The sequence below is a fragment of the Echinops telfairi genome, unplaced genomic scaffold, assembly GCF_000313985.2.
Source record: "Echinops telfairi isolate 266 unplaced genomic scaffold, ASM31398v2 ScPeMD7_2;HRSCAF=8, whole genome shotgun sequence".
Lineage (NCBI taxonomy): Eukaryota > Metazoa > Chordata > Mammalia > Afrosoricida > Tenrecidae > Echinops > Echinops telfairi.
This window is the reverse complement of record NW_022103898.1, coordinates 60,681,308-60,696,707: the sequence shown is the minus strand read 5'-3', so window position 1 is coordinate 60,696,707 and position 15,400 is coordinate 60,681,308. Positions and strand designations below refer to the sequence as shown.

General features: G+C 38.5%; 1 protein-coding gene across 1 annotated transcript in view; it reads left to right on the top strand.

The window, feature by feature from the left end:
- The window catches only part of LGR5 (leucine rich repeat containing G protein-coupled receptor 5), a 180,509-nt gene that overhangs the window by 104,214 nt on the left and 60,895 nt on the right, over nt 1-15,400 (top strand). Inside the window, exon 4 of the mRNA XM_013004085.2 lies at nt 2,343-2,414. Within this exon, the coding sequence (XP_012859539.1) occupies nt 2,343-2,414 (72 nt within the window). The remainder of the gene's footprint in view (nt 1-2,342; nt 2,415-15,400) is intronic.

Sequence of the window (15,400 nt, the reverse complement as noted above, 5' to 3'; positions counted from 1 at the left end):
GAGCTGTATTCCCTACTGAAAGTTGTATTCATTGATCTTCATCAGCAAATGCTTCAAGTCCTCCTCATTTTCAGCAAACAAGGTTGCTCACAAGCTTTCAAGACCCCAGACCCTGTTCACCAAACTAAGAAATAAAACATTACCTTGATAAACTATGTTTTGCCAATTGAACTAGATGTCCTCTTCAAGCCCTAAGTACCTCTGTTTGGCAATGCGTAAAAAGTTTCCATGACAGCACCCCCTATGTTTTCTGTTATAGATCTGAATATACGCGTCGCTCTCGGGTATCATCCAGTCAGGTCAGACCCAGAGTGACCCTGGGCACAACAGAAGGAAGCATTGCCTTGTCCTCACAATTGTTCCTGTGTCTGAGCCCATTATTGCAACCACTGTGTCCCTCCATCTCCTTGAGGGCCTTCCTCTTTGTCACTGCCCCTCCACTCTACCCAGCAGGACGTCCTTCTCCAAAAACTGGTCTCCCTGACAAGGTGTCCAAAGGATGTAAGACAAAGGCTCACTATCCTCGCCTCTCAGGAACAACTTGAGATATGCAGATGACATGGCCTTGCTGGCGAAAAGTGAGGACTTGAAACGCTTGCTGATAAATATATATGTTGCACATACAAATAATACATGTCCTATTTAGCATATGTATCTAACTATGCATCCACCCAGAAATTATTGTTAGTTATTCATGTTGTGGTAGCATTATATGAGGGAGTTTCCCAAAGTTCATGGGAAAATGGAATCAAATGATAATGGAATTTTTCTTTAAACTCTTTGAAGCCCCCACATATAAGTTATAGCTTTTGCCATAAGTGTCCTTTATTCTTGCATACCTCTCAGGGTCTTCCTTTGCCTTGGTCATCTTATGCCAACTTCCTCCATATTTTCTACTGCTTGGCTTAGTGGATTACACATTGGCTGCTAACCACGAGATCAGCAGTTTGAAACCACCAGCTGCTCCTCAAGAGAAAAGTGAGGCTTTCCACTCTCATAAATATTTAGCCTCAAAAGCCACAGAGGTAGTTCTCTGCCCTATAAGGTTACTATGGGTTAGCATCGACTCAGTGGCAGTGAGTTTGACTATCTGGTTAGTGTTTAACCATCAAAGAATGTTTCTTTCTGTGTGTAAACCTATTCTTGACTTCTTATAACAGTGGTCTCATACAGTACGTGCCCTTATATGATTGGCTTATTTTATTCAGCCTAATGTCCTCCAGCTCCTCCCCGCTGCAAGACTTTTCATGGACTCATCCTCCTCCTTAGCACTGTGCAGTATTCCATTGTATATGCGGCCACAGCTTGTTCATCTAGTTGCTCGTGGCACTGATGGAGACTTGAGTTGTTTCCATTTTGTTTCTATTAAGGTGAACACTTTAATTTTATCATTAGTGATAAAATTTTTCCTTAAATAACTCATGTTAATAGTTAATAGTTTCAGTAGTTAACTCTTTTTCATTACTACTTTTAATTTCTTAAAGCACTGTTCAAGGAAAATACATTAAAATCATTAAAATCCTCTACCCTTTCCTGGCACTTTTTTTTCCCTAATCTTTTCATTAGGGGCTCATACAATTCTTATCACAATCCATACACACATCAATTGTGTAAAGTGCATTTGTACATTCATTGCCCTCATCATTCTCAAAACATTTCCTCTCCACTTAAGCCCCCGGCATTAGGTCCTCATTCTTCCCTTCCCTCCCCACTCACCCCTCCCTCATGAGCCCTTGATAATTTATAAATTATTATTTTGACATATCTTGCCCTGTCCGACGTCTCCCTTCACCCAATTTTCTGTTGTCTGTCCCCCAGGGAGGAGGTCACATATAGATCCTTGTAATCGGTTCCCTTCCTGGCACTTTTAAATGAATTAATAATGATAGCATTATTACTTGCCAAATTTAATAGCTATAATGGGTATTTTGTGGTATAATTGCAGCAGAAATATTTGTTTAATTATCTAACTCAATTGTACTTATATAATAGAATTGTAGAGATCATGTAATGGTCACATTTCAGCATTACAATTCTTGAAGGTTTCTGTTTCTGGTGTTTATTTTTAAATCTTTTTTAAAGGATAATTAAATGTCAGAGCATAATTATTAAAGTATTTATTATAAAAAGATAATTTACTGGAAGGAGGCTTAGGGACTTTTCCACCAGCATTTTGATTCTATTTAGAATTTTTTGCAAACAATTTCAAGTAAAACAAAATACTTTGTTGTTGTTCTGGCATTGTGGCTTGGACATTACTGTACGGTGCTTTTTAAACAAGTAAGTTAATTTCCATGGAAAGAGTTATGCTCACTCTCTCTTCTCTCCCTTTAACTCCACAGACGTCTTGCTGGAAACGCTTTGACATACATTCCCAAGGGAGCATTTGCTGGTCTTTACAGTCTTAAAGTTCTGTAAGTAAACTGGTGTTGTTTAATACACTTCCCATTTTAGATAGTCAATTAGAATATTAGCATGATAATTAATTTGTAAAATTCAGCCTTTCTAACAAATTAAGATCCATGGGATAGTACCTGTCTAAACTCCATCTCCTCTAGTACTTAGAATTTGTGCATGAAAAAACAATCCTCACTTCAATATCTAAAATTGTTATCATAGAAATAACCAACTTATTAATGCATACCTTTTTTTAAAAAGTATTTCTCTTTGTATTTTGAAGTTGAGGAGAATGCTCTGAATCATCTTGGTCTCTAAATGCAGAAATCTTTCTGATGTTGACATAATGAGATCACACTTTAAATCAGTTGAAGTTGGGTTTTCCCTTATGCTGCACTGACGAAGGATCTACTCAAAATGTCAGCTCCATGTCCCACCTGCAAATACATGTGGGAAAACCCATGGCATAGGAGATCCATAAGTAGCAGCTTTTAAATCCATTAAAATTGTAAAAGTGTATTTTCATATTTTTTTAATTTCCAGCTTCCCAATTTGTTTATATGCTAATTCCATAACTACCTCCTCCTTCTCGTATCTATTGCTTAATGTTTTTTCCCTCAGTATTTAAGTATAGGGGAAGAAGACACTTGGGTAAAGAAACTAGATAATGCAAATTAAAAGTCATACCAGGAAATGTTTATATCAGAGAAAATGTATTCATATTATTTCCTTTCCTTAGATAAAAGTTATTAACTCTAAAAAGACATCTGATCTATTCCTACTTAATACCAATTGCACTTAAGTAGCTTGAGGGATTTGTGGTCTACAAAACAATTAAGTTAATTAAATTTGATATTTTGTTAAAAGTTAAATTCAAAAACAGAACCAGTCATTAGGTCTGCTCATGTGGGTTTGGTTTTTTTCTCCATTTGGATTAATTTGGCTCTTACGCAGACATTTTTAAATTGACATGTTGCCAAATCCTAATGTCAAACCATTAGAGGATAAATTCTGTCTTATAACACCAGGATCAATGCACCTATATGTCCATGAATGTGGACAAATATTTTGAGCCATTCATAAGTGTATCATGTAAACCAAAAGAGTAAGACAAATAAGTGATGTTTTCCTATGTTGATGGAAGTACTAGTGAGTATTTTAGGTACGTATTGAAAAATTATACTTAATTATTTTAATTCACTTTAAAGATATATTAGGTTTATTTAGCTGGAGTGTGTGTCTAGGTACATGCATGTATATCTGTATTTAAGTGTACCCCCAGAAATCATAAATTATTAATATATCATATGAATATAGATGAGTTGTATATAAACAAATTATTTCAATTACATAGTATTGTTTTTAGTCATTGAATTCTTATGCTTGAATGACTTGTTTGATATGAATTTTTTCATCATAAAATTAAATTTTTTTCTAGTTATACCATTATATATTTCGAATTGTATTAAGTCACTTTTATTTGTTCCTAACTATAACCAAAGCTCCAAGAAATTAGCCATTGGTCATGGGGCCATCTCTAGATCTTAGAAAGTACCTGACTCACAGTTGATGCTCAATAAGTTTTGTGAATGAATGGCTCAGGCTGAGGAGACAGAGAGTAAGGGTGCTCTGGACTTCATTGGACATGTTATAGATACAATGTCATATGTTTATTAATGAAAATATACTGTATACGAAACAAAAAGTTGAACTTTCATGTCTGATTGGGCCTTTATCTACTGGCAGCCTTTAAAAAAAAAAAAAAAACACCTAGAATTCCCTGTGTGAGCTTTCCTACTTCCTATGGTACAGTTTAATTATTTCAGGAGCATTGGAGTCATATGATTAGAAAATAAAAATCACAGACTATTTCTCTGTATCTACCATTACAGTGACCAGATAACTTCTGATTCTGTGAAAAGATGCTTTCAGGGCCCTGTAGAGTGGAACTTTAGAGGTTGGATGCATTTAGACAAGTTTGATGGTTCAGAATCAAACCTAGGAGACATGTTTTCCCAAATAGATGGCCCAGGAGCTTAATCTTGAAGGATAACTAGGAAATAACCTGTCGGTCAGCTTGTCATACTGTGGTGGACTGTGTGGTGCTGTGATGCTGGAAGCTATGTCACTGGTATTTCAAATACCAGCAGCGTCACCCCAAGTGAACAGGTTGTAGCAGAGCTTCCAGACTAAGAACAGACTGTGCAGAAGGAACAGGCTGTCCAATTCTGAGGAATTAACCACTGAAAACGTACAGATAGTATACTAAAAACCTCATGACTAGAAGCGCAACACTGTCAGAGAGAGTGCCAGAAGGCACTCAAACTAGGAGTGATGGGGAACTGCCTTCTCCCAGTAGAGTCAAACATAGTAGTGTGGATGGAATTAAGTCTATTGGAGAACAGTCTTTAGGACCTTCATTTGCTCATGGGGCATAACTCAAAATGAGAAGAAACAGATACAAACATCAAATAATTGGAACATGGAATGTATGATGTTATCAATCTAGGAAGCTGTCAAAAGTTAAATGGAATGCATAAAGATCAACATTCTAGTCATTGGTGAGCTGATAGGGACTGGTATTGGCCATTTTGAATCAGAAAACCATGTGGTTTACTATGCAGGGAATGACAGATTCAAGAGGAATGACTTCACATTCATTGTCAAAAAAGGACATTTCAAGATATATCTTGAAGTACAATGCTGTCTGTGATAGGAAAATATCTATATGCATATAAGGAAATCTAGTCAATACCACTAATAGTCAAATTATGCATCAACCACTAAAGCTAGTGATGAAGAAACAAGAATTCTAATAACTTCTTCATTCTAAAACTGATCAAATATGCAATCAAGGTGCATTGATAATTATTGCCAGTAAGAATGCCAACGTTGGAAACAAAGAGGAAGGAAACAGTAGTTGGAAAATGTCGTCTTGGTGATAGAAATGAAGTTGAAGATAGCATGATTTAATTTTGCAAGACAAACAACTTCTTCATTTCAAATACCTTTTTCCAATAACAAAAACAGCCACTATATGCACAGGCTTTTCCAGATGTAACACAAAGAAATAAAATTGACTACATCAATGGGAAAAGACAATCAAGAAGCCGAAAATCAGCCGCTCAAACCAGATCAGCGGCCAACTGTGGAACAATGGCCATAGATTGCTCATATCTAAGTTCAGGTTGAAGCGGAAGAAAAGTAAAACAAGTCTACAAGACCCAAAATATGACCTTGAGTTTATCCCACCTGAATTTCAAGAACATGTCAAGAATGGACTTGACACATTAAACACTAATGACGGAAGACTGGATGAGAAGAAAGAAAGAAAAGAGCAAAGTGGATGTCAAAAAAGACTGAAATTTTCTGTTACTTGAAGAGTAGCTAAAGCAAATGGAAGAAACAATGAAGTAAAAGAGCTGAACAAAAAATGTCAAAGAAATTGGAAACAGCTCGAGAAAACAAAATAAAGTATTATAATGAAATGTGTAAAAACCAAGAGTTCGAGGGACTACCAAAAATGGACTTTGGGGCCAGGGTGTGGCACCACATCAGACTTGACCAGAAAACACTCCTAAAGGTCAACAAACAGACCTTGAACTATAGACAGGCTTTTCTTTTCCTTTTTTTTGTCATTGGTTCTTTTGTTGTTGTTATTTTCTACTGTTGCTTTGTTTTGCTATGTCTTGTTTGTTGTGCATATTATCATCTCTGGGATAGGTGGGATAAACAATCTGGAGGAGAAAACAACAGGACCGACATTTCTGGGGTGGGCAGGGGTGGGCGGCACAAGGGAGAGGAGGAGGTAAGGGAAAGGAAGTGGGTGTTACTAAACCCAGGGACACAGGAACAACAAGTGATCCAAAATCGGTGGCAAAGAGGGTGTAGGAGGCCTGGTAGGGCTTGATCAAGGACAAAGTAACCAAGAGGAATTCCTGAAACCCAAATGAAGGCTGAGCATGATATTGGGACAAGAGGAAAGTGAAATGAAATAGAGGAAAGAGCTAAGAGGCAAAGGGCATTTATAGAGGTCTAAATACAGGCATGTACATATGTAAATATATTTATATGTGACAATGGGGAAATAGATCTATGTGCATATATTTATAGGTTTAGTATTAAGGAGCAGATGGACAATGGGCCTCTACTCAAGTACTCCCTCGATGCAAGAACACTTTATTCTATTAAACTGTCATTCCATGATGCTCACCTTCCTGACACGATCGCTGAAGACAAAGTGGATGCATAAGCAAATGTCTGGGGTCTTAAAGGCTTGAAGATAAACAAATGGCCATCTCGCTGAGAAGCAATAAAGCCCACATGGAAGAAGAACACCAGCCTGTGTGATCATGAGGTGTCAATGGGATCAGATATCAGGCATCTAAGACCCAGAACACAATCATACCCAATGTGAATGGGGGTGGGAGGGCATGGAGTGGAGACCCAAAGCCCATCTGTAGACAATTGTATATCCCTCACAGAAGGGTCACAAGGAAGAGAAGAGCCAGTCAGGGTGCAGTATAGCACCAATGAAACACACAACTATCCTCTAGTTCTTTAATGCTTCCTTCCCCCTACTATCTTGCCTCAATTCTACCTTACAAATTGGATTAGACCAGAACATGCACACTGCTATAGATAAAAGCCCGAAACACAGGGAATCCAGGATTGATAAACCCCTCAGGGCCAACAATGAGACTAGAGATACCAGGAGGATAAGGGGAAGTGAAAGGAGAAAAGGGAAACCGATCACAAAGATCAACACATAACCCCCTCCCAGGGGGACGAACCACAGAAAAGTGGGTGCAGGGCAACAGAGGATGATGTAAGATATGAAAATAACACTATAACTTACCAAGGTTTTATGAGGGTGGGCAGTGGGGGAGGGAGAGGGTAAAAATGAGGAGCTGATACCAAGGACTCAAGTAGAAAGAAAATGCTTTGAAAATGATGATGGCAGTGTATGTGCAAATGCGCTTGACACAATGCATGAATGTATGGATTGTGATAACAGATGTAAGCACCCCCAATAAAAGTATTTAATAAAAAAAGAAGAAGAGCATTCTGGGAATGTCTTAAAGTGAAAGAACTCAAGGAAAAATACAAATCTCGAGTTTCAATATTGAAAGATGCTGTGAGCAAAATATTGAATTATTCAGGAAGCATCAAAAAAGAGGGAAAGTTGTATGATATTTGGGATAGCAAGTTTACATTATTCAACAAAACTAGAGAATTTTTTAAGATGAAGATGATAAGAATACACAATCACTGTACTAGAAAGAACTAGTCCACATTCCACCATTCCAAGAGGTAGCATGTGAGCAAAAACCAAGGTACTGAAGGAAGAAGTTCAAGCTGCATTACAAGCATTAGCCAGAAACAAGGCTTCAGGAATTGATTGAATATGAACTGAAATATTTCAACAGGTTGATGAAGTACAGGAAGCACTCATTCATCTATGCGAGAACATTTGGAAACAGCTATTTAGCCAACTGACTGGAAGAGATTCATATTTGCACCCATTCCCAGGAAAGGTGAATTATAGAACAGTATTACTGATGTCACATACCAGTAAGTTTCTGTTGAAGATAATTCAACAACAGTTGTGAGCATTAGTCCATTGACAGGGAGCTTCCAGAGGTTCAGGCTAGATTTAGAAGAGGGCTGGAACAAAGGATATCATTGCTGATGCCAGATAGATCTTGGCTGAGAGCAGAGAATACCAGAAACAAATTTACTTGTGTATAATTCACTATGCTAAGTCATTCAACTATGTGGACCATAACAAACTATGGATACCTTGAGAAGAATTGGCATTCTAGAACACTGCATTGTGCTCATGAGGAACCTCTACATGATTGAGAGACAGTTGTACAACTATAACAAGGGAATACTGCATGATTTAAAATCAAGAAAGGTGTGCATCAGGGTTGCATCCTCTTACCATATTTATTAAATCTATATGCTGAGCAAATAATCAGAGAAGCTGGTTTATTTGAAGAAGAATGTGGCAACAGGATTGGAGGAAGGCTTATCAGCAACTGTAATAGGCAGATGGCATAACTGCTTTGTTCTAAGTGAGAACATGAAGCACTTGCTGATGAAGATCAAGGATTGTAACCTTCAGTATGGATTACAACTCAATTTAAAGAAGACCAAAATCCTCACAAATTGGCCAATCAGTAACATGATAAACAGAGAAAAGATTAAAATTGTCAAGGATTTCAATCTTACTTGGATCTTCAATCAATGCTCACGGAAGCAGGTATCAAGAGCACAAAAGACATATTGCCTTAGGTAAATCTACTGCACAAGATGTTTTAAAGTGTCGAAAAGCAAGGATGTTACTTTGAGAACTGAAGTTCACCTGGCTCAAGCCATGGTATTTTCAATTGCCTCATATGCGTGTAAAAGTGGACTTGGAATAAGGAAGGCTGCAGAAGAACAGCTGCATTGGAATTCTGGTGTTGGCTAGGAATATTGAAAGCACTGTGGACTGCCAGCCAGAACAAACAAATGTCTGGCAAGAAGTACAGCCAGAATCTTCCTTAGAGGTGAGGATGGCAGACATGCTGCCAGCAGAGAACAGGTCCCACAGAAGGACAAATGCCTGGTTAAACCGAGGAGCAGGGAAAAAGATGAAGGCCATGGACAAGATGGAATGGCACAGTGGCTGCATCAATGAATTCAAACTTAAGAACTACTGTGAGGATAGTGCAGCAGCAGGTAGTGTTTCATTCTATTGTACATAGGGTCGCCGTGAGTCCACACCAAATCATCATCACCTAACAAAACAGCAGCCAGCTAAATACGGTGGCCAAGCATGCTGCAGGCCAAAGGGACCGTGTGCATAGAGGCACACCTGGGATGGACAGGTGGCTGCTGATAGGTTGGCACTGGGACACTTAGGAGAAGGGGACAGTGTCTGGAGAAGAGTCCAGAGGAATAGACTGCAAGGCCTAATTGCAAGGACTTGAATGACCTGTCAAGAGACATGGACGTTGCCCCACCCTAGACCTGCTAAGGAGCCAGGGAAGAGATATTAAAGAGGGAATGGCCTGCTTGGATTTTGCAGTTTGACTAGATCATCGTCATGGTGGGCAGGTTTCAAAAAGGGTCAAGAACCTGCCAGAATTTGTGTCCATACTTCCCTTTATTTTGCCAAGTGGACTCAATCTTCAAATACTCTGAACGGTTTTTAGTATTGGAAAAACAGTTCTCAATCATGTGGTTCTGTCGGCTACAGATTACTGAGGAAATGTGTGGGGCTGCTCGGCTTGTCAGAAGGATTGGCATGTTGTAAACTCCCCTGCAGTGGGCTGCACAGCCAGGCACAAAGAACCTTCTGCATCCCATTTGACTCCTGACTGTGTCTTACATAACACAAATATAATCAGTAAAATTGAATACCATGCAATACTGAAAGCATGTTACATTTACCATTTTAACCATTTTTTATTGTTGTAGAAAAAATGTATAACACAACATTAGCCAATTCAGCATTTTTACATGTACAATTCAGTGACACTAGTAATAGTAATCATATTTTTTCTTTATTTTGCAAACTTTAATTTCAGAACAAAATAAACCAACAAAAACTCATATAATATCTAGCTCCATTCCCAAGTAGTTGTACAATTTCCCAAATAGTTGTACTGAAAAAAATCCATATAAGCCTAATAATTTGGACAGGAAAACTAAATGGAATAAATATATTCTTTCAAAACAATTAAATAATTAGTTCAATTTGTGCATCCTGTCTATTATTGAAATAGAAAGCCTCATCCTTCTCCCAAAAAATGGTTCATAGCTTTGAACTGCTGACCTTGCTGTTAGCAGTCCAACACATAACCACTACTGTACCAATAACCACGACTTATTTTACAAATGGTCATCATTACATAACACAGAAATATGAAACATGGATTTCACTAAATTTCATTTTAAAAGGTCACTTTATAAATATATTATTGTCCTTTTAAAGTTTTGGAGTATAATAATTGGACATTTCTGTTGTGACAATTATATGTTTTATCTGTTTGAGGTTGGCCTACGGATTTTTTTTTCCCCTCTTTTTTTATTTTATTTATTATTATTTTTTTTTTTTAACATTTTATTAGGGGCTCATACAACTGTTATCCCAATCCATACACACATCAATTGTGTAAAGCGCATTTGTACATCGTTTCTCAAAACATTTTCTCTCCATTTAAACCCCGACATTAGGTCCTCATTTTTCCCCTCCCTCCCCGCTCCCCCTCCCGCATGAGCCCTTGATAGTTTATAAATGGGTATTTTGTCATATCTTGCCCTGTCCGACGTCTCCCTTCATCCACTTTTTGGTTGTCTGTCCCCCAGGGAGAAGGTCACACACAGTTCCATGTAATCGGTTCCCTCTTTCCTACCCATTCTCCCTTTACCCTCCCTGTTTTGCCACTCACACCACTGGTCGTATAGGGCTCATCCGTCCTGGATTCCCTGTATTTTCAGTTCCTATCTGTACCAGTGTACCTCCTCTGGTCTAGCCAGACTTGCAAGTTCGAATTCGAGTCATGGTAGTGGGAGCGGGGAGAAAACATTTAGGAACTAGAGGAAAGTTGTATTTCTCATCATTGTTACATCGCACCCTGACTGGCTCATCTCCTCCCCAAGAGCCCTCTGCAAGGGGATCTCCAGTAGCCTACTAATGGGCTTTGGATCTCCACTCCGCACTCCCCCCATCATTCACTATGGTAAGATTTTTTGTTTTGATGATGCCTTACACCTGATCCCTTGGCCTACGGATTTTTTTATCTTACTCTACCCAACAAAGTCTGTGGGTGGTGGGAGTTACCACTGAGTCGATGCCAACTCATGGTGATCCATGTGAGCAGAGTAGAAATTTTGCCACAGGACTTTCTATGCTGTGGCCTTGAAGAGGCAGATTGCCAAGTTTATCTTCTAAGGAGCCTCTCAGTGGGTTCAAACTGCCAACGTTTCCGCTAGCAATGAGTGCTTAACTGTGTCCCCCAGCAACCCAGCAAAATCTACCGCCCAACTTTCATGGAAGGAGTGTCTTCATCTAATCCAGCTTCAATTCCCTATTGCTTACAAAGTGGTATGTTCTCCAGGGCCTTTTGAAGTACTAGACAGTGAATGTACACTTACATGTGTGCTAAATCTCCGAGATAAAAGAAATGTTCCCTGTGATCGCCAACACTGCCTTGTCCTATGTGAAAGTACATTGGGAATTATTTTGTCACTACTCTTATTCAGAAAGTCAGCCAAAAAAAAAGCAAAACCCTCAATGAGATGAGTTGACACAGTTGCTCCAACAATGGACTCACAACAATCGTGAGGATGGAACAAGACAATGTAGTATTTTGTTCTGGTATACATAGATTCTCCATAAGTAGGAAACTGTTTCACAGCACCTAACAATAACAAGCTTCTACAAGGGTAAGCCAAAAAATGTTACTACTACGATTCATGCATGCATAGATTTATTCCAGACAAATCATGTGTAAACATGTCTCTGTAGTCAGCAAATGACTGCAGGCAAGTTCTCCTAGGAAGACACCAGCCTTTGTCTCATTAGGATGGTTTCCAAAACAGTGCCTCTATCAAAACAGTAACTTTCTTTTCTTTTTTTTTAATTATTTATTTATTGAGATTTGTTTTTCTTTAATCATTTTATTGGGGGCTCATACAGCTCTTATCACAACCCATCTATCCATCCATTGTATCAAGCACATTTGTACAAATGTTGCCATCATCATTTTCAAAACATCTTCTTTCTACTTGAGCCCTTAGTATCGGCTCCTCATTTTTCCCTCCCTTTCTCACCCTCCCTCATGAACCCTTGATAATTTATAAATTATTATTTTTTCATGTCTTACACTGACCGATGTCTCCCTCCACCCACTTTTCTGTTGTCCGTCCCCCAGGGAGGGGGTTGTACGTAGATCACTGTGATCAGTTCCCTCTTTCTCCCCCCACCTTCCCCTACCCCTCCTGGTATCGCCACTCTCATTGTTGGTCCTGAGGAGGTTATCTGTCCTGGAATCCCTGTGTTTCCAGCTCTCATCTGTACCCGTGTACATGCTCTGGTCTAGCCTGATCTGTGAAGTAGAATTGGGGTCATGAGAGTGGGCAGAGAAGGGAGCATTAAAGAACTAGAGGAAAGTTGTATGTCTCATCAGTGCCAAAACAGTAACTTTCAAGGGGATCTGCTTAGTCAGCTAAATCCAAGGCAGAAAGGCCAGCTCAGATGGTTTTGTTGAGATGATACAGCAGTAATCTTAATGGACATTTTCAAAGACACAGGGTGATCCTAGGAGCTTGTTACAATGGAGATTTTAGAAATTTGAGAATTGCACAAGAAAGGAAAAAGACCAGGAAATGCTGTCTCATCACAACAATGCACCAACTCCTTCTCCAAGGTTAGTCAGGTCATCCTACCACAACTTCGTTGAGAAACCCTCCTCCATTCACCCTACAGCATGGATCTTGCCCCTTCAAAGTTCCTTTTGTTCCCAAAGCCAAGGAACATTGCAGAGAAACCTAATTGGAGTCCCTTGAGGGTGCCAACATTACTATTTTGAGTAGTGTAAATTGAAAAGTGCAGAGCACTTCCAGGAAAGCTAGAGAAGTGGAAGAACCACCGTCAGAAACGTATAGACCAGATGGCGGATGTGTCAAAAATAATAGTTTCACATTTTGATATATTTGTTTAACAAAGCTTTTTCATAATTTTAGCAAGACTTGTGGCTCATCTTCATATATAAGAAATATAATTTGTGAAAATATCTTATTCATTTGTCAGATTGTCAAACTTGCTCATGCTCTCTACAATAAAATCTGTAATTTGTCTTGGCATGGGATCTTTATTTCAATAAAAGTCATTGCCTTCTTTCCTTATTCCATGCAATAAATGTGGTCTAAGATTATGTACTTTAATTCTCATTTTTATTCTAGGATCCATGTAGATTTCTCCTCTCATTTCCCTCTTCTTATACAGAATGGCTTATAATCACATTATTTCTCTCACTGTTGACTTTCTTCATTCTAAGTAGAGGCAAATATCTGACTCATCTATAAAAATATCTTTTTATAGTCAAATCTGAGCATATGTGTATAGTGATATTATTTTATTATTAATTGTTTTTTTGAATGGCTGCTTTATAATATAGTTAGGGATTGTATTTTATTGAATTTTCTTCTTTGAAATTGTGTGTGCAGATAAACTATATTTTTATAACTTTCATTTTCAAATACAATATAAAAGACATTGCAAAATATTTATTACTAAAAGGGAGCATTGGGTTAAGTAGGGTTAAGAATAACAGCACTATAATTAAAATACTCAACAAGACAGACCTATAACTATCCTCATGGAAATTCTCGTAATTCTTTTATAAAATCCAAAATACTTGTTGTTGTTATTAGGTATTGTTCTAAATCATAGTGACCCTATACTCAACAGAACAGAACACTGTCCAGTCCTGCGCCATCGTTATAATTGTCATGCTAAGACTTCTCCTTGTAGCAGCCACTGTGTCCATCTATCTCACTGAAGGTCTTGCTATCGTTCACTCGCCATCCACAGCAGGCAGCCCAACACCCTTTCCAGGGACTGGACTTCCCTGATGACGTGTCCAAAGCACATGAGACAAAGTCTCACCATTCTCACTCAAAAGGACATTCTGACTATACCTCCTCCTCCTCCATGACAGGTTTTGTTCTCCTGGGAGCCTGTGGTACTTTCACTAAAAAAATGGTTGGGAGAAAGATTATATTGCAGCATTATCATGTAAAAAGATAAGTAAAAATGATAATTAGCTGAACCCTGGACTGTTAGGAGAGTCAGAGGGCATATGGCAGAAGAAAAGAAAGATAATAGGAATCAGGTCAGCTAACATGAAGAATGAAAATAGCAATGATCATCCTTATCTTGAGCTGTTTTATATCTGGAACCCTGTTAGTACAAGCTCTTACAAGCACATGAATATTAAATATTATTATTATTGTAAATATTGGCCTTAATACAATAACTGGATTGTTGGTTTTGTATTATGAAGCCCCAGTCAGATGGAATTGTAAGCCCGGCTGTCCTCAGGAACAATTTACTTTCTTGTGTTGACCATTTAGTTTAAAAAAAAAAAGAGGAAACTCTTGTTATCTATCATCAAAACCAAAGCCACATGTATGTGATAGATAGAATAAAACAGGAAAATCACAATTATCCAGAAAACTCCCACTGCTATGTAGACACAGGATAGAATCTTGAAGGTTATTTGATATTTTAAAAGGAGACAATTCAGCAGAGAGACTAAATTTAAGAATCTTGAGTCATCATGTCAGTAAGTTCCCTTTAAACAAAAATAGTTTCATCTTCCTGTGCTTTTCTCTACCTGTTTTTATTTAGTCCTGTTAGCAAATAGATAACCCAAATGTTCCATAGTTAGTGTAACATGAGAGGCTGTGAGAAATAATGAAGACCTTATAGCTCCCCGAGGAAAGAAATTAAGAAAATCTAAGTCATTCTTTGTCTCTAGAGAAAGTGCTTTATTTTCTTTCTTATTAGTATGTGAATGATAAAAATGAAACTATACATGTCTATACCTCTATTCCGTTTATAGTGGTGATGGTGGTGCCGTAGTGAAATCTGGCTCTCAGCACCCTGTAGGACAGGGTAGAGCAGCCCCATGATCTATCTTGGAAGTACAACCAGAATGCTCCTTAGAAGCAAGGATGGCAAGACTTTGTCTCATGTGCTTTGGACGTGTTATCAGGAGCCAGTCTCTGGAGACAAACATCATGCTTGTTAAAGTGGGGGTACGTGGAAAAGGAGGAAGGCAAAGAGATGGATGGACACAGTGGCTGCAACGATAGGCTCAAACGTAAGAGCAAAGGTGAAGAAGGCACAGACCGGTAGTGTGTCCTGCTCTACACAGGACCAGTAGGCGGCAGACAGGCTTGAGAGCACCTAGCAACAATGGCAGACTACACAGGACCACTA